We start from the raw sequence: 20,336 nt of genomic DNA on the forward strand, positions 1-20,336 counted from the left end.
GGTTTCTCCACAGGCAGGGTATCAAATACTTGTGAAGAAACATGGAAACAAATAAGGGAATACTTATGCTTTCATGTGATCCCTTAACTTTTCCCTCAGCATGTGATGGTGGCACTGTGATGTAGTGACGTAGCTAGCCAGGACACTGTGGAGGGTTGTCTACCCGTTAAATCCAGTTCACAGGCTAAGCTCCAATCAAGCGTGTGACCACGTTAATTGCTGTCAGGACTGTGGTTTCAGGAATTCATTGCACAGACAACTCCGTAACTACTTGTGAATTACTTTTATCATCTGAGATGTTGTACTGGCATCTGGACTGGATCTGGATCTGGATCTGAAATGTTGGAATGAAAGGTTTACTCCCTTGGGAGTTTTGCAAAAAGACAAGACACACTGGACGTTTATATGTTTAATACAAGTATTCAACACAAACTGCATTCCTTGCCATCAAGTCATTGGGGAATATGTTTGACAATATGCACCACGTTCATCATGTACTCTAACTCGACCCTGACACAGACAATAAGGCTCAAAGAGCTACTTCGATAACAAAATCTAATCAGAGGCCATAGAGTCACTTGCAGAGAGCTTTATTTTGATGCTCTCCCAAAGTAACACAGCTGATGATTACATGCCCAGATCTTTGGGATTCTCATCTGATCACCGATGACCAACATATATTGGGCCAGGGTATATTGGCCATTTAACAGTGAGTTTGGTCTAACACCAATTCTTGAGTTTCAGCAGGGTGGGGAAGGAGAGTCTGAAAAGATTTAGGTCGATGTTTTATGCAAGATATGAGCACAGGTGTGGTGCTGAAAAACAACTTGAGAAAACTAGAATTCAAACCGAGGATTCTGTGTTTCTGGTGTGCCTAACAACTGGGCAGCCTGCGCCTCAAGCTTCACGTAACTTCCCTACACATGATCTAAAGTTTGTTGGCTGCGTTTTGACATCTGGTGAAAACCCTGTCTTGTGATTCACATCTATGCCGTGGTGTAAATGAGATTCAAACCTATGAGCAGCAGACCCATATGTTGTATCCCATGTACGATATCAATGCCTGGTCTTTGGCATGATCAGTTCCATTCGTAACTACTCATCACTTTCCGTCACCTACAAGAAGGCTTGCCGGAACGACATGAGTAGTTACGAATGGATCAGTTGCTGCTTTACCCACAAGGCTACACAAGTTAAAGGACACAACGCTGAAGCCCCAATCACTGTAGACATCATGCAACTAACATCAACTAACATATATATTCCCTTGTTCTTGGATGGTATCTTCATAATACAAACTGGCTGCCAGTGCTAGATGGCTCAAGAATGCACAGGAATATATTCCCATGTTTTTGGATGGTACTTTTATGACACAAGCTGTCAGTGCCAGGTGGCTGAAGGATACAGAGGGATATATGCCTGTGTTCTTGGATGGTACTTTCATGATACAACTGACTGTCAGTGCTAGATGGCACAAGAATGCAGGGATATATATTCCCTTGTTTTTGGATGGTACTTTCATGATACAAACTGACTGTCTGCACAAGGAAAGACATGTTTGAAGCTGACCCCAACACGTTCTCCACTGATTACTAACGGCGCAATGAAGTTACAACAGATGGAGAACAGACTATCATGACAAGTATTTACAAACACAGAAGCATCACTGAACTAGGCTTTACACTGCAGGACCAATCCTAATGTTGATATTGATATTGACATGGTGCATGATCCAGGTACTGTAGACCTATATCCTTGGACCACAATGCAGGACCAATCCTAATGTTGATTATGATATTGACATGGTACATGATCCAGGTACTCTGGACCAGGGCTTTCTGTTTCAGTGAGCTAAATATGTGTTAATACACTGAGTTAGTGAGTTTTGTATACTCAATACTCAGGGCTGTATTTTAGTAATATCAAGTCAGCCTGAACTGATGCAGGTAAGTGAGTATGGTTTCATGCTGCTTTTAGCAATATCAAGGCAGGGGAATCCACAAATAGGCTTCACACATTGTGCTCGAACTGATGTAGGTTCACTCACAAGCATCACATGATGCTGAAGTAGAAACACAATCAGGACATGATTCAAACAAGGTGTCTGGTCGGCCTAAGGGAGGTAACTCTACACCACAGACTGGGGTGATTCAGAGGTCTGGACCATGCCATTGTGTATGGAGAAATCCATAGTTATCTCCCTTGGTGTTTATCACTCAGCTCCATTTGCAGTGTCGGAACTAATAGTGAGCGAGTGAGTGAGTGACTTCAGTTTTATGCCTCACTCAGAAATATGACAGCAGTCTGTTAATAATCAAGCTTGGACCAGATAATCCAGTGATCAACAGCATGAGCACTGATCTACGGAACTGGGATACGATTATGTGTCAACCAATCAGCAAGTCTGACCCTAATGGCCTCTTATGACAGTATTGGGTTACTGAAAATCAGTTCTAACCCAGATCTTCATGTGTTGCCAGATTTAACAAGACTAGAGTTACTTACTCACATGTCTGCCAGTCTGTTTTATGGTTCATGCTGACACCATAAAATGTGCCTGCAATTCCCCAAAAAACTGTATAAAAGAAAAATAATAAGTACAAATTCTGCTCATACACTAATGAAGCAGCCATGAATAATTGTTATCATGGTGACTACCTATCCTGTTTGTGGCTGACAGCATTTTTGACCATGATGACAGGTAATACATGCAAGTAGATGTACCCATAACTAACAACCAACAGCAGTATTTTTAAGAACTCCTACTGATTTCGGAAATGTTTCCATGGAAACAATCAACTCTTTATTTGTATGCTTCCATGGAAACAATTCTGACTAATCTCAAATGTGTGTAGCCTTTGTTTGGGGGCCCTAACTAAACAACACACAAAATTCAATGAGACTTAGGTCTTTTGTGACAGCTTCACCATGGCCTTTTGCTGCCTTTGTTGAAGTTTATCTTCATACTGTCTCATTTCCATGGAAACAATTTGGAGTAAGTTTCATTCATGGCAAAGCCATAAAAATATTTTTCTTAACAGATGAAGGTGGCAAGAACTACATACAACAAACTTCTCTTGAAGTGAAACAGGGTAAAACTTGAACTAAGTCAGGACCGAGTAAACAAAGTGTTTTGAATGAGTGAGTGATTTGGGTTTAATGCCCATGTTAACAGCATTTCTGTGATATCACAGCATGTCAGCTCATGTGGGAGGACAACCTGATACTACGCAGGGCATAGTTCCTCAAAGTGATCGTAATGCTACGATAGTCGTAAGTCTATGTTAAAGCATGGGAGTAACGATCATTTTAGAGCAATGGGGTCCAGGGACCCGTTCCACAAAAGGATTGAAGCACTGATGATCGTAACTCCCATACTTTATCACAGACTTACGACTATCGTAGTGCTACGATCACTTTGAGCAATCGGGCCCATGTCTCAGATGGTGACCACTTCAGGTATACCAACAAAACTGAGGATGGCACTGACAAACACTGAAAATATAACTATGACAAGAACTGACAATCATTGGTTTCTGGCACATCTAAGGGACATAACTGTATGGTGAATATTAGCACACGATTAGGTTACCAGTGCTCAAATTAACAGAAATCTTTATGTACATGTACCAGATAAATGAAAGATATTGAGTTGATATTTCTACCTTTCATACCGCTAAGGCCTGATGAAAAGCTGCCTCAGATAATTGTTTTTCTATTCACAAACAACTGAACCTTGTTTTCAGAATGTCCGCACCCATCGGCACTACTGACTTGTAAATACAACAAGCATGAAGACAAATTGTATGCCACAATCTTTATGAATGGACAAACGTTTGAATGAAAACAAAATTCCTACAGTTAACTAACATACAACACTAGATCAGAAGCATTTTTAACAGTCTTTCTCCATCTGTTCATTGGAGTTACGTATGTACAAGGCATGCTACTGATGAACAAGGCAGTCTCTACAAGCATTTGAATTAAATGACTCATGGAAATAACTGTGAGTATCTCAGAAAGGAACTTCTTCTCTTTGACGGACCATCTGCATGCCCATATTGTCAATGATATAAAAAGTCATGTTACAATACACCAAAACACAAATTGAATCAAGAAGTACAGTTGAACCCTTATGTCTTGAGCTTGGTCGAGACAAATTCTCACAGGTGTTGAAGTCATTTTGTCCCTGTCAATTTCCATATATTTTTTATTCTATGCTGATGGATGTGTCAAACATTCGGATAAGTCAAACTGTTCCCTTGACCCGACGGTATGAGAAAAGTACCATATGTTGGGTCCAGGAATATTTTTTAACATTTGGAACTCAAAATACTTAGGACCAGGAAATATATTTTCATGCTAGTACAGAACAAAGCCCAGACTGAATAATAGTAGAAATATGGAACAAACTGTAGTGAACTTTAAAAGGTTGTGTAAGATCAGCATTGGTTTGTTCATTCAGCCTCATGAAAGGTAATAACAAAGGTCAATGTCACAGTTACTGCATACTGACAAAATAAGAATTCAGATCATTGTGTTTTTTGTTTGTCAATATTGTGAGCAGAAAAAGTAAATAATGCAAAACATCAGGGGAAAAAATTACATTTTGACAGAAATCTGTGATGCAAAAAAAAAAAAAAAAAAAAAAAAAAAAAAAAAAAAAAAAAAATGCAATGGTTTGACAAGGCCAAACCATTATGTACTGAATCAAAGTCAGGTATCATGAATATTCCTAGAAATATTCATAATCCTTCATGTTTTATATTCAGAAGAGTTTACCATAGTGATGTACAATGTCAACAACCACACCAGTGATAACTGGCATTGTACGCCACACGTCACACTCAGCTATTCACAAATATATACACTGCACAAATACGAGAAAGGTGTTTCTAATTCCTTGAATGGCAAGTCATTCCCTATGGTACACACAGAATCCAGTCATCACAGACCTAGATGGATACTTGAGTCAGACCAACCACTTCAGGTTCATCTGAGAGGAATCATTTGACTGGCTATTTGTTGGATACACTTTCACGTTTTAATAACCTGCTTATGTTCAGGTCAGACTTGTCTCCATGAGTCTTAGAAAGATAACTACATGAAAAAAGTAGTTCTGTGAATAGTCCAAATTCCATAAAAGAAAATATATTCCGGGTTTGCAATTTAAGACTTCTTCATTCCAAAACACACTTTGTGTACGTAACTATCCTGGTTAGGTCCATCTAGCCCAACCACAGTAGTGGATCTGCTAGACAACCACCTTTGTGAGACCAACCAATGACGCTGCTGATGCTTCGTGCACCCAGTCACATGATCCTTCTAAAGAGGACTGGGCAGTGTGGTAGTCCTGTGGTTAAAGTGTTTGCTTCTGATAGCGAAGACCTGGGTTTGTTTTCCCACATGGGTAAAAACCCAAATATGTTCTTTGTGATAACACAGAAAGAATAGGAAACACTTCCACCGCCCTAACGCCCATATTTGTGATTAATCATCCTATGCCTAAGAATATGAGCCTATGTGTGTTTTTATAAAAGGCCTCAACCTAAACCCTGAACCAAACCCTTAACCCTCGAAATATCCTGATAGGGTTATGGGTGGACCTATTACTCTGGAATATTGCTTAAGGCAATAATGCAGAGAGGAAACATTGGCGACTTTAATAAAAGTGGAGACAGTCTGACAAAGATTCCTGGAGCTGCCTCGCCTGGACCTCACTAGAGTCATCTCCTGCAGGACACAGCCTTTGTTAACAAATGACAGTATCATGAAGACATCAAGGACTGCTGTTCAAAATAGAACAATCAGCCAAATCATACAAGGAAATAAATAAACACAATCCTGTTGTAAGGAAAACCATCTACAAACAGCACTTTTTGCCACAAACCAATTGAAGGCACCGGCCTTGGATAAAACCAGTTACAATAAAACCATATAGAAATACACAAACTGTACAAAGTATATTTTTTTTCATTCTCAAAGTAAGATCTAGAATATGTTAATCCCCAATTGATCTAAAACACGCATCTTCTGCTTGGCAGGATACTGCATACATTTTATACCTTCAGCACAATCCACAGTGTTAGAACTGGGACATCAGATGATCTGAGAGGGAGAGGGAAAAAATTAGACAAATCAAGTGTTAATGATTGTCATTGTTTGGTAAATTTACTCCAAAACACAGAGAAAGTTCCTTGATTATACTCTTGAAGGAATTTTAATTTTATTAAGCTATACTTGGAGTCTGATGTTAAAAGTTCCTTAGGTTTGATTTCAAAAGATGGGTGAACTTTAATGGCAGGATGGTGAACTGGGTGCTGGACGAGGTTAAAAATCTGGACATTTGAGTGTGAAGACACCTTTTTACATGTACAAGGCCACAAACCTTTGATTTTTTAGAAAAGCCACCATCTTAAACACTAGGCTACACACTATGCAGGCTGTTACAGAGCAAGGGACACTTAGTCCCAGTTGGTGCAAGTATCCACTGTAACCACTTGTACCAAGATGCAAAGCCTTATATGTAACAGTTTTTCTGATTGGCTGGATATCTACCAGTTCCTTGACATGATACAACCAGCTGTACAAAGATGCATGTCCATACATGAAACAGCTTCTCTGATTGGCTGGATATCTACCAATTCCTCGATATGTTATAAAACATTGACACGTAAGACTGCAGTACACACAGGAAGTGGAGGGATGACTTTTGAACATGCAAAACATGTAATCATAACCTTTTTCAGACCTCAGTACATCACGGTCCTTACAACACCAGCAAACAGCCCTTTCATCATATAACCACACACAAGGACCTAGACGAACTTTCTATAGCTTGGCTTACAATCTGCCAACCCTAAATATCTTGGTCTCAATCCTCAAAGTCTTCGTAGCATTATTTCAGCAAGCATAACACAAACTATACACATATGATAGCTTATAACGCTACAAACCTTTTGTGGATCAGGCTCAAGGCAAGTAAAATGTAGAATTCCAGCTTAATGCAGTTTTATTACTGGAAAGTTGAATCCTCTAAAAAACATAACAACCAGAAATCGTTGCCTGTCTGAACAGTATTTAGAACTGATCTGATAAAGGCCAGAAGCTATGGATGTCAACATCTTCATTTTGTTAGTGTGATTCTAAAAATAAAGAAGCTGATGCCCATAAATTCTTGCATTTGCTTTTTATCACCATGTGTAAACCTTTAAATCAGTGAATGAGTATTTGAAGCATTATTTTTCAACCATTGGACCCCCACTCCTTCCCTAGTTTAAAAGTTAAAGGTTTATGATTAACAACCGAACATATGATTTTTTAAAATTGATAAATCAAAGTTTACAGTCGAAAAAGGCTCATTATGAAGATAATATATTCTGTGCATCTTAAAACAATAATCAGTCTTCACCTGCATTGCTAGTGAGCCCTTAACAGTTTTGGCCTAACAATATGTGAGAAATTTTTCCCTAAGACAGAAGAGCAGCTATGATGCATTTCTAATACAATTGGGGCAAATTAATACGAAAATTATAATGCAATCACATACAATAAAAGTATCAGACAATGACATAGATATTTGCTAAAAGTAAAATGACAGCTGTACAGAAAAATGTTTTGAACGTGGATGAAAATTCACAGTAACTCCAATCTCATTAAAAACATGTCTTTTACTCAACACATACCTCTTTATGTAAAGATCTGAAAACATCTCCATGGGAAGGTGTGTTAGTGAACCTTTGAAAAAGCCAATCAAGAAATGCAAGATACTATACTACCTTTTTTCTTACATCATGAGGTGACACTTAGATTTGTATATGCAGTGGAAGCTGTCAAAACCGGCATCTGTCCAATGTGGAAAGTTGTCTACACTGGCATATAATCTTAGCCCCATTCGCAGCTGGCACATGTATCATCAGCTCCATAATCCAGCACATTGTCTAAACTGGATTATTTCTTCAGTCCTAGTGAGTGCCAGTTTAGACAGCTTCCACTGTAATTAACAAGCAAATAAACTTTCTCTCAACAAACTATTAGAATATATCCCAAACATCCTATTACATAACAAAAACGTCAGCTATATAATATAATGTCTTTGTTGTTACTCACATACTTCCAAAATGTCAATCAGACAGTTAATCAGTCTCAAGAATGCAAAATTCTTTGTGCGAATTATTCACACAAGGATATCTGATTTTTGTGTTCAGAGACTGCACACTTTCAGAATGGCTATGTTTACGAAAAAAAAATTGTTTTCACATCACGCTTTTTTGCAGCACTGTTTGAGACTTGCTTTTCCACACAAAAGTAGTAAAGAAAAGAGGTCACACCATTCAGGATATCTCACTCAAGATCTTAATGCTCCTTCACATAAACGTGCAGGGAAAGTGACGGGAAGATTTCGTTAGGATTCACGTGATGTAATCCTCCATAGAGGTATCCTCAGATCTCAAACAAAGGTAACATATCAGATTACAAGGTCTGCATTTAAATAGGCTGCAGTGACTCTTTCTATAGCAGGCTGATCAGGTTGCCTAGCAATGATCACCACTCAAGATGGCGCTATAGACAATGCTAAAATAGGAACAGCTACTATACACAAGCCATGCCTAACACCACTCCCTCCCATGAAATTTCATTTCTCCCTCAACTCCTTCATGGAATAGCATAGCTTCTGTGGCGAGGCCTGGCAACAAAATCCGGTGTCACTATACTGAACAGGTTTCACCATCCTGACATGTTTCACTCTCCTAGACCTGATCAAGTTCCACTATCCTGAACTGGATTCACATCTGATCACGTTTCACCATCCTGTCAGGTTTCACCATCCTGATCATGTTGCCAAGTCTCACCATCCTGCCACCTGGACCTTTCACCCAAACAGCAACTCTACTCAGTGAAGGCCTTTCATGGCATTTTCTTGTCCTGTAAGCCACAAACTGCTGCTATCTTTTTAAAGATGCCATTGAGTCTAGAAGGTGGTGCATGTTCTGGGGAGTACCACACACTATCAGCTCTTGTAATGCGGTTTGGGGTCAGATAGAATGGGGCATCATCTTCAACAGTGTGGGGCGGACGCTTGTCCCGATAGCGCTTGTACAACCTAACATAACACCTCTCGGGATCTTCCTTGTCAGCGTAAATATTGCCCCCTTTGAATTTGCCTGCAGGGCATTCTAAATATTCATGTCCGTCTTCATCTTTTGCTAAATGGAAATCGCCCCATGTGAGATTGAAATGGTCAGCTGGCTGTTTGATGCTAAAGAAATAGTTGTTCACAAACCACATGGTGTTGAGCAACGTGTCTGGGTTACAGCCACCAAGCTCACCTGCTTCAAACATGATTGTGACATCATCCTCAGTTATTGGTGTCTGCACCACAGGACCACCCTTAGATCTTGCCTTCAGCTCACCAATTTTGTCCCTGAGGATCTGATTTGAGTGTTTGAACTGGTCATCTTTGGTGATTGAGAAGGGGTAATTGGCATCTTGGAGATACCGATCTAAGTGGCAATGAATTTTCTTCAAATATAACGGTCCAAACTCTTGGCCATTGTTTTTCCTAAGGGTCAAGAAGAAGTCTGAGAGTAGGTTATCAAGTCTTTCTGGGTGAATGGTCTGAATTGGTTTCATTCCCTCACCCCTCTTCTTCTGGTAGTCATTAAACAATTTCAAAGCGTGACGCTGGTTCTTCAAAGAGGATTTGTATTTCTTGATTTCCTTGTCATCAGATTCCCCTTTGGATCCTCCAGGCTGAGAGTCTTCCATCATCTCCTGGCTTAGCTCGGCCAGCTCCTCATCTTCCAGAAACTCCTCCATATCAACCTCAACAAACTCATCTGTTTCTTCATCAATCATCAGCAGAGACTTGTCAATCACCTGTTGTGGAACACTAGCAACCTCCTGAGGTCGGGCAAATCCAACATCAGGGGACCTCATCGAAATCTGAGAGGTGGACGGGCCTGAGAGCACAGTTGCACCTTGTACATTCTGCACTGGAACAGTTGGTCTTGGACTGTGTTTTGCCACAACTGTTGCAGCAGGAGGCTTCATTCCTAGTCTGACTGGAGCCTGTTTTGGCGAGTGTATCCCTCTGGCAGCAAAAGCCATCTGCTCCCTGGCATAAAACTCTTCCTCGGGCATGGGGAAATCTTCTGGCTTCATTTCTGAAGCTTCATACTCAGGATCCTCAACCTCCTGCTTCACAAGGCTCAGATCAGGCTTGATTTCAAAGTCCTCTAAGATTGGAGGCTGACTGGTTTCTTGTTCCTGCTGAGGCTGGTGCCCGGACCATTCTTGGTCTTGGTCCATCATCTGCTCCAATGTCTCTGCATTGGATGTCCGGTTCCAGTTGCCTTGTGGGCGACCTTGCTGCTGAGGAGGAACATCCTCTGAGTCCGACTCAGATCCAGGACTCTGCTCCTCATCATCTGCAAATTGGGTGATTCTTGCCCCAGCTGGCCTCTGGGGAACATTGGTCACTCTCTCAATTGACACATTCCGATACACATACGTATCACTGCCCTCCCATTCCTCATGCAGGACTCTGGTCTTCTGCCTGGCTTCAGGGTGGAAGAAATGAGACTGGCCACCTTCTTCAGGATAGAAGTCTTGCTTCTCGGATTTGACCGGCACCATTTCTCGATCTTGTTGATGAGCAAAACCTCGCCTCTGTCCCGGCATCCTGGAACCAACACTGTGAGACGGGATGCCTCCATTGTCCTTTTCCTGGAAGACCAGTGATGACACATTAGAAACTTTGAGACCAAAATTTCTCCCTCGTGGTCTCATTTGAGACTCTACGACTGCCTTTTGGTGCATCCTTGGGTTCTGAGGGCCTGGTGGAGGTGGTCTCCTCTCTTGTCTAGGCAACTGTCCAGGACGACATCGCCCATTCAGATTCTCCTTTGACCTTGGATTCAGTCTTTGCTGACGGCCAATGTTCTGGCTCATAGGCTTTCCAGGAGTACGGAAGGCCTTGGTGCAGTAGCTCTCACTGATGACATTACCACAGCTCTGTACAAGCTCACTGAGCACATAACGTTCCTTCTTGGTGTTATCAATCTCAACACACACGTACCCACTGACTTCCACCAACTGATTAAAGTCCAGGAAAGATTTACACAGTTCTTGAAGATTGTCAACAAAGGTGGCAAAAAACTGCACTGAATACTGCTTGTCCATTTTGATTATCTGAGAACCGACTAGCACAGTTATCTGAAAGAAAGAAAATCAAAGTAAGAAGAGAAAGATCACTGCATATGGTACATGGGTGCAAGTTAAAGACTGAAGGATCATTTGATACTGTACATACACACTATGTATTTACCAGTCTTCAGCAAGTTAGCATACCAGGGCACACACACAAAGCTAAAATTAACCAGCATATAGTGACCAGCGTATTAGTAAGAGGGTAAGTGGAGTTGGTCTGCCTTCCACAGCCTTCCACCAAAAAGGAACCTCAAAATATTATTTCTGAATACCTAGCTTGTCCTAAGAATCTATATTATTATAAACCAGAGGCCAAATTACTCTCTCTAGAGTAACAAAAATCCCAGTGACATACGAAATCATTGGACTGACATAATCACAAAAAGAGCTGAATCGCTGTATCGCTAACAGTATTTCACATGTTCATAATGTATGAATGAGAGAGTGAGAGACTTTAGTTTCATGCTGCACTCAGCAATATTCCATCCATATGGCAGGGGTCTGCAAATCATCAAGTCTTGACCAGACAATCCAGTGATCAACAGCATGACCATCAATCTGTGTGACTGGGAATCAATGACAGGTGTCAACCAAGTCAGCGAGCCTGACCATCCAATCCTGTAAATTGCCTTTTGACAAGCATATTCGCCTTTTATAGCAAGCATAGATTGCTCAAGGCCTATTCTACCCCGGACCTTCATGGGTCCATAATGTAATATTATGTATGAGCACAAAGGAAATGCAGGTCCTGATAAAGTGTGTGTGTGTGGTGTGGTGTGGTGTGGTGTGGTGTGGTGTGGTGTGGTGTGGTGTGGTGTGGTGTGGTGTGTGTGTGTGTGTGTGTGTGTGTGTGCATGCAATCAGATTTACACCTTTCATTGTTTCAAAATTCTATTTGCATGAACTTTAAAGTACATATCAGCCAATGAGCAGGTCCCGATAAGTCTGTATTTCAATGTGCGCTTTAAGTGAAGGGATACTGATGGAAACAGTCATGGTAAAAATATATTTATTAAAGCTCAAATACAGTACACCAGAGACACAATGCCATGCTTCATGAACTGTATGTTGATACAGACAACTTTCTTCATCACATGAAACTGGATGACCAGACCGGCAGTGAAGTGCTAATTTTCTTATTTTGTCCATGTCTTCTTGGTGCCCATTACAAACTGTTCTGCTCAACCATAATATTCAGAGAACAGGCCTGCGAGTTTGAAAACTGTCTTAGCTCTACGAATGTCGTAAGTTAATGTTACTGTATTTCACTTACGACTATCTTAGCGCTAAGGGAGCTTCGACAATCCGGGCCCAGTTGTTTGCCTGTTGCATAATCCTTAGCTCAGCTATACTCCAGCTTTTTGACAGCTGTCTGTCAAAAATTGAGTCAGGACCAGACACTCCTGTGACTAACGTCCTGAGCATCGATCTACACAATTAGGATACGATGACATGTGTCAACATGCCAGCAAGCCAGACACACACCCCACCCATCCCAGTAATCGCATCTTAAAACAAGCATGGGTTCCTCAATAACATTTCTAACCTGGATCTACATGGGTTCAGTGAACAGTAAATAGCCATTGATCATAGAACAGGAAATCGCTAAAATCATTTTTGATCATTTTAAGGCTGCATTAAAAAAAACATTAAATGTTTCTTGGGCACATATTTTCAAAAGTGATGAGGACAGTAGGACTTTATTTTTTTTAATTTTGGTAGAAAAAAAAGTGACAGGGGAGAAACACGTTTTTATTTTTTCCTCTCACAAAAATACAGTTTGAAAGTTTGGCACTTGTGTGTTAATGAGTTGTAGATTCAGTCACACTCAATTTTACAGGCACTCATTATTTTAGTGCACAAACAGACAACTGGGATGTGGCCAAGTAAAAATGTTTTTCTAAATGTCAATATAAAATTATGTGTACAAATAAAAGTGATGTGGTGATGCCCAAGAAACATTTCACTTTTATACTTAGCCATAAATGCTTGATTTTTGCAAGATGTTTCCTTGTGCAGAATGCAGTACAAAAAGCTAAGCTATGCCTTGGTCACAACAATGATCCTAACGTGATCATAATATCATCGACATGTGATCCAAATGTTAATGAGGATCAGGACAAACAGCCACCACAAAAGAATCAAACAAACAGAATTCAGTTACTCAAACAAATACTCTGGCACCACGAAACACCATATAAATACAGATATGGCAGTGACTACGATATTTTAATGTTTAGCTTATCCTTGATACGTCACAGGTTGTGTATGTTCTATGTTCTTCCACCACCAGTAAAAACAAACATACTTTCTGCAGTGTAATGCTACCAGTTTGTTTTTTGATGATGCATTCTAGTATTCCAGTTATGTGTCAGCTTAACTTGGAAGAACAGCCTGAAGTGACGATAATCGGTTTTGGTGAAGAAACCCCTACCTGCACCACTATCACACAAATTGAGTGAGTATGGTTTTACACCACTTTTAGTAATATTCCAGCAAAATCACAGCAGGTACACCAAAAATGGGTTTCACACATTGTACCTATGTGGAGAATCAAACCCGGCTCTTCAGAGTGACTGCTTTAACCACTAGACTACCCAAATGTCAACAAAAGACAGCGAAGTTACTGTGTCTGAATAGTGACACATTTTCTATACTAACAGGTCATACTCAGAATACTCAACATAAAATACAGGTTAATGAAAATGGAGTAACTTGAAAAAACAGCAGTAACCCTAAATCTGAATGTCCAACTCATGTTCCGTTATATTTTATTGCATGTTTCACTTTTGATACTTAACACAAAACCCTGTCTCACAACAGCACTATCAACATTGCTGAGTAACAATCATGGTACAAGGCTAAGCAATTTTCTTGCATTGCAGTCCACATGAGCCTGCCATCCTCCTCAACACGCCTGTCAGACGAGACACACCAACAGCATCGGAGGTAAACCATGGCCCACTGGCAGTGAAGGTTGGAAGAGGAGAGAGATAGAATGCTGCATTGTCTGTGAGAGTGTCTGGAGGCCGCCGATCACGGTATGTCTTGTACAAGGTGACAAAGCAGCGTCCAGATTCATATTCATCACTAAACACTTTCCTTCCTTTAGACTTCCCATTGACACATTCCAGTATTTCAAGTCCAAACCCTGTCTTGCACAAGCGAATGTCGCCCCACCTGAGGTTATAGTGGTCAAAGTTTTGTTTGATGTGGAGGAACATGTTGTTCATGAACCACATCGAGTTGAGAAGTGATTCTGGACTCTCAGACCCAAGCTCCCCACTCTGGAACATAACACTGATGTCTTTACTAGTCACCCGAGTGCATTTTCGGGGTTGTGCTCGGGACCTTGCTTCTGCAATTTTTCCTCTGAGAATTTGCCTCGACTGCTGAAACTGGTCATCTTTGGTGATGGAGAATGGGTAGTTTGCATCTTTCAAGTACCGCTCGAGATGCGACTGAACATTCCTCAAAGACATTGACCCAAACTCTTCTCCATTGCTCTTCCTCAAGGAGGAATAAAACTCTGACAATACTTCATCAAGCTTTTCTGGGTGCATGGTTTGTATAGGGCGAATCCCTTCCCCTCGCTTTTTCTGGAAATCATTGAAAAGGTTGACGGCATATCTTTGGTATTTTAGTGAAGATTTGTATTTCTTCCTCTGCTTCTCCTCGTCAGTGAGGATGGATTTCTGACCAGAAGAAGTCTGTGATCTTAGGTCACCTAGCGCCTCCTGACTAAATTCTGACATGTCATCATCAGAGGACATGTCGACATCGACAACATCATCGGAGTCTTCATCAATAACCACTACACATGACCCTTGGGAGGCAGGTGCCTGTTGCTGGGGCAACGGGCAGCCTACAAGTGGGCTCCTCATAGATATCTGCAAGGATGGAGATGGTGAAGGTTTGGAGACACTAAGCTCATCTGCTGACTTGAGGGGGCCATGAGTCCTTGTCTTGCGAGGAAACATCTTGGCATCAGGAACCTGACTTGTATGCGCTAACATCTGTGCAGTAAAGTACTGCTCGTTAAGAACAGTCAGGTCGTCGTCACACACCTTATCAGAGGGTTCTGGCATCTCAACATCCTCACAGCTAGAGATGGTCACCATCTGAGAAGTGTGTGGGGACCACTCTTGCTGACCTTCACTCAGAAGCTTATCAAGGTCAAGGTTTTGTTGACCCTCATCCCATGGAGAATTGGGCTGAACTTGGAGTGATTCTGACAATTTCTTTCCATGGGTCCTGACAGTATCTGAAGTCTTCGTTGTATCTGCAGAAATATCACACACAAAAGTGTCTCTCCCTTCCCAACCATCCAGTGAGTACTGACTTGATTTGAATATGTTTGATGGCGTCTTTAGCTTCACCTCAAATCCTCGTTCTGGTTCTTCAGCTTTTCCCTTATTCTTATCCTTCTTCAAGTTTTCCTCCGTTGGTGACATTCCCTGTGTTGTCATTGCCATGGACGATACAGATGCTATCTTCAACCCAAGTCCAGCATCTTGTCCAGACTCTTCATCCACCTTATGGCCTGGGGTTTTCTGGAATTTATCATTAATTTGGCCATCCGCTTTAACTTTCAGATTATTTTCTTTTTCGTTGGCACCTCGCGTCAAGCAGTTCCTGGAACTGGTGCCAATCTTTCTAGCTTGTGTCTTGAAGGCCTTTGTGCAGTAGCTCTCACTGATGACATTGCCACAGCTCTGGACAAGCTCACTGAGCACAAAACGTTCCTTCTTCTCATTGTCAATCTCAACACACATATAGCCACTGACCTCAACTAAGTGGTTAAAGTCCAATGAATTATTACAATGTTCTTGAAGGCTCTCCAGAAAACTGGTGAAGAACTTCACAGAATACTGTTTGTCCATTCTCAACTGACCTCTGTTTTATCAGTTCCTGAAATGGAAGGAATTCACATTTTCAGATGTTGAGAAAAAGAAACTTTTACAGAAAACAATAATGTGAAAAGAAAAAAATAAAATAACTTGATTACTAAAACATTCCTCTCGGACAAATACTGCAATGAATTTAGACACTAAACTGTTACTCTGTTGTAAACTTGACAGAATTTCATGCTGCAAGACCAACATACTTCCTCTGAACACAACTAGAAAAACAGCATATTTTACAATATCTCAAAATGTGCTTGACTTTTGAACAAAAACATTTTCTTTAAGAATTCAATTCCTTTTAAATGTTTGTTTATTGCTGACAAACTAAAGATGTTTGTTTCCTTTAGACCAAAAAGTTTATGTTAAACAAACTATCCACATTTGTCTTGTATCCAACATTTGTAGTTTCATCAACTGACAGATAGGACTTTCCATGCTTGTTCCTCGTGCCATTCAGCAATATTCCAGCTATGCTACTGTGGCCTGCAAATGAACCAGTCTGCGTGTTAGATCTCAACAACACACTCTCAGGTCCCGTAACCAAAGACAGCCACCCGTTCCTAGGTAGTTGGATTTTTGGATTAAATACTGCACATATTCTAGCTTCTGGACAGTGTCTACAAATAACTAAGTCTGGACCAGACAACCCACTGATTGATATCATACACAGCTGGGATATGATGATCAATCAGGCCACCAAATGACCAACCAGCCCTTTCAGATATGTATTACAATAATCATGGGTGGCTATTACCAGGAAGCCAAAAGGATGAAATTAGTCATCCTACAAGCCGTTTATTGTCTGGGAGGTACTGCAAACTATGTCTCTGTGAAGTTAATGTGACACGGAATGGAAACAGGAAAAGATAAAACTCAAGTGAAATAGTGGTATTCCCAAAACACCTGCTTCAGAAAAAGTGGTCACAAGAATGTTCTGCTCTACAATTGAAATAGAAAATGTCTGATTCTTTTTTCATATATTACAATAATCACCCAAAGGAATGATAAAGAAATCTCATTAAAATCACATCTTCTACTCCATTACAATACCTCGCTCAATCAACAACTCAGTAACTCTCTGTAGGAGGTCTATCAGGTGCTGGGCGTCTGATTTTTGGAATGATTGAGCACAGCATTGAAAGCAGAGTAACAGATTTCTGTTACACAGGAAATGAACATAAACAGGCACTCCTCAATGGAAAATAATAAAGGCCTAGCAAAAAGATAATGTTCTGTGAACACTGTAGACCTGTAGTTTTTGAGCTTCAATGCTAACTCAATCAAATCATATTGTCAAAGATACATTACAGTTCACAGCATTTGCATTAATAAAAATCAAATCTGAGGTGGTTTAGGAATAAACATTTGTCATCTAAGAAACGAGGCATCTTGTTAGCTCAAGATGATCACTTCACACAACCTTGATTGGTGGGCTTGTAAATTCTTCCGACAGAGAGGCATTGTAACTGAGTCAAGATCGTGTCATGATGAGATTGGCATGTCAGAGCAAACAGCAAAGGGAGGAAACTCTGTACAGCAACTAACCTCAATTAGCCCTTCAATGACCTTGTTCATCAGAAGCAAGGATGGGAAAGCAAAACAGGCCAGATATTTATGAAAGCATTTGTCAAAGTCTTGTGCAGTTACAGAGTGCGAAAGTCACAGAAAAACAGGCTTAATAAATAGGTACCCACCGTCAAATTTTCCTTGGCCAAATGTCAAAATTGGAGACCGAACTGTTCACTTAAAAAATCGCTGACTATGCAAGAACGAAACTTTATCAGCTAGTTAATGTACAGCTAACTATTATGTAATGTTTAAGGCAATGCATGACACATAACGACAGCATATAGCCAAATTGTAAAATTACATGTTTGGAAAGTTCAAAGGTTGACATTATATATTTAGGACAATAACATTAATACATGAGTATTGTAGAAAATACATGAGCATATAGCTGGCCATGATTAATAAGTACTGCTCATGGTGATCGTATTGCAGAAATCCCTACCATGGAATAAACTCTTAAGTAACCAATGATTTAAAAAACGAAGATTAATATTTTCAGAACCATGATGCACAACCTTGCTTGAACTTTTTCATTAGGCTCAGGAAAGTAAGCGACACACTTGGTCTTCACTCCAGATATTCATAAAATTCACCCTGTGACACCACCTCAATATCTCCAGCTTATATGTTCTGTTGAAACTCCACTATACCCTGGATGCATCTACGGCTGTACCTGAGGAATTTATTACCTCCCTTGGATGGCTTTTTATCCAATCAGGTATCTGTGCTGGGAAGTTGAGCATACCAATTACAACTCACTTCTGCTTTTCATAATCAAGTAGCCGATTAAACCTGGCAACACAAATGAAAGAAGTACGAGTTCCTGCATATCTAAAGACAAAAATTGGACCTGTCGATTTGTCTGTATGATTTCCTCCAAATCTGATTCCCACTGCGAAGAAACCTTTGCAGCTGCAACCGTGACACTGGCAAGCTTGGTTGTAACTGTGGCTTAGCTGATTGACTACTGTTAGAATGCAGAGCCAGCAAAGGGAGGTAATAAACTTAGTGGACCTTAGATGCATCCAGGATAATTGTGGAGATTTATCGGGACATGTGTACCCTGGAAATATTGGGAATAAATGTGACAAAGTTCCCTGCCTTTCAGAAAGTGAACATGGTGGTCAGATATCTGAAGAAATAACCATCTATGTGCACCAGCTAGTTTTACTTGGCTTCAGGCTTTTTCTGAAATCCATCAATGACTTGGCGATGTCTACTTACATCAGTTATCATTTTGTAATTAGCTCGTCATCAACCGATCACGTTTTGCTTTATTTCAGCACCCCAAACTGCTCCAGTTAGAGTCAAAATTATTCGCTGGCTGTGTAGACATAATTCAAATTGTTATTCAAATATAACAATATTGACTATGGTAATCGAATATCGAAACGAAGGTGTCAGTTTCAGTTTTTGATGAATCATTGCAACCGTACTTCTACCACTGACTCATGGAACTTTTAACACTTGATTTGAAAACATGGCTCAAATCTAAGCTGATCATAATTTGTTCAAACAGAAATGAAAATTAGCTCTTTTTACTTGTTGGTGTCACTTAAATATTCTGCTCATCATTTGCTCAATTGATAACTGATCGTAAAAATGCTCAGAGTGATGGTTGATTAACCTAATAAGGATTTGATCATTGTGGATAGCTATTTGTCATGACCTTGGAGCAGTGTACACAAATACATTGTGCAAGATGTTTAGTTAAAACATTTCAAATAAATACCTCTTAACTGAACATGACTGGTATGAATGATCTAATCATTTGAGCAAATCAACCACTTAGCTTCTATTACACAAACTGACACGGAATTACAACTGCAGAATTATAAAAATTCATGTAGGTTTTGTAACCTCAAACTTGAAGCTTCACTCATAAATATTATTCATTGATTGCAACAGATATGCACTGAACAAGTTTCAAGATGTTGAAATTATCACGTTTTGTCATGGCTGCTCAGTCTAACATGGTAGGTTGGATTTAAGAACCACAGTCAAGGTGGAAATCATGCGTTCTCTTAAATGTTATCATAAAAACTGATATGAGCAAACAACGACACACTGAAATCAAACCAAAATCGCCAACGCTAAAACAATAATCGTACATTTTGGGTTTGGCTATTGAAGTGACTGAAGCGCCGTCATTTCGAAGCAGGTGCGCGCCCAATGCTTACAAGGAGTTGTTACTCTTTTGATTTGATCATATTTGCAAATACGAATTAGGATAAACGTTGATAAGTTATTACAGAAAACAGTAATGTTCACCGATTAAATGACGTAAACATCTTGCTGTTCTTTGCAGAAAATTTTCCCGCAGCACAGGAGAAAAACGGAAACAAATACAAGGGGGAGATAATTTACATGTACGACTTACTCGAAAACTATTTGTACTGTTCTGAATTTGAAACAGAATCCTTCAAACGAGACTCGAAATTCCAGTTGGACGCAAAATGTTTATGTTACTTTTGCCTCCAATATGACTGTTTTTTTCTTGAACGACTAACATGTTTTACAAAGAAAAGGGTGCCAAGAAATTAAGAGCGCAATAGTGGTGGATTATTAAATTAGCAAAATTACATTAAATCAGGGAGACTCTAACAGAGTAGAGTAGATCTATTCCAGGATAAATATAATGATAGTAAT

General features: G+C 40.1%; 1 protein-coding gene across 2 annotated transcripts; it reads right to left on the reverse strand.

Annotated features, from left to right (window-relative positions):
* Window positions 1-400: 400 nt before the first annotated feature.
* Window positions 401-20,047, reverse strand: LOC137265482 (uncharacterized). Of its 2 annotated transcripts, none has more exons than XM_067800890.1 (2): window positions 19,959-20,033; window positions 401-11,217 (listed from the first exon to the last, which is right to left on the reverse strand). In XM_067800890.1, exon 2 carries the CDS (start codon window positions 11,182-11,184, stop codon window positions 8,908-8,910), a length of 2,277 nt encoding a protein of 758 aa, XP_067656991.1. In that variant the 5' UTR covers window positions 11,185-11,217; window positions 19,959-20,033; the 3' UTR covers window positions 401-8,907. The 2 variants fall into 2 exon arrangements, with proteins under 2 accessions (XP_067656991.1, XP_067656992.1); XM_067800891.1 differs by lacking the exon at window positions 401-11,217 and adding an exon at window positions 12,204-16,122 and having other exon boundaries at window positions 19,959-20,047.
* Between the last annotated feature and the right edge of the window lie 289 nt (window positions 20,048-20,336).

Source organism: Haliotis asinina, chromosome 15 (genome assembly GCF_037392515.1).
Source record: "Haliotis asinina isolate JCU_RB_2024 chromosome 15, JCU_Hal_asi_v2, whole genome shotgun sequence".
Taxonomy (NCBI): Eukaryota; Metazoa; Mollusca; class Gastropoda; order Lepetellida; family Haliotidae; genus Haliotis; species Haliotis asinina.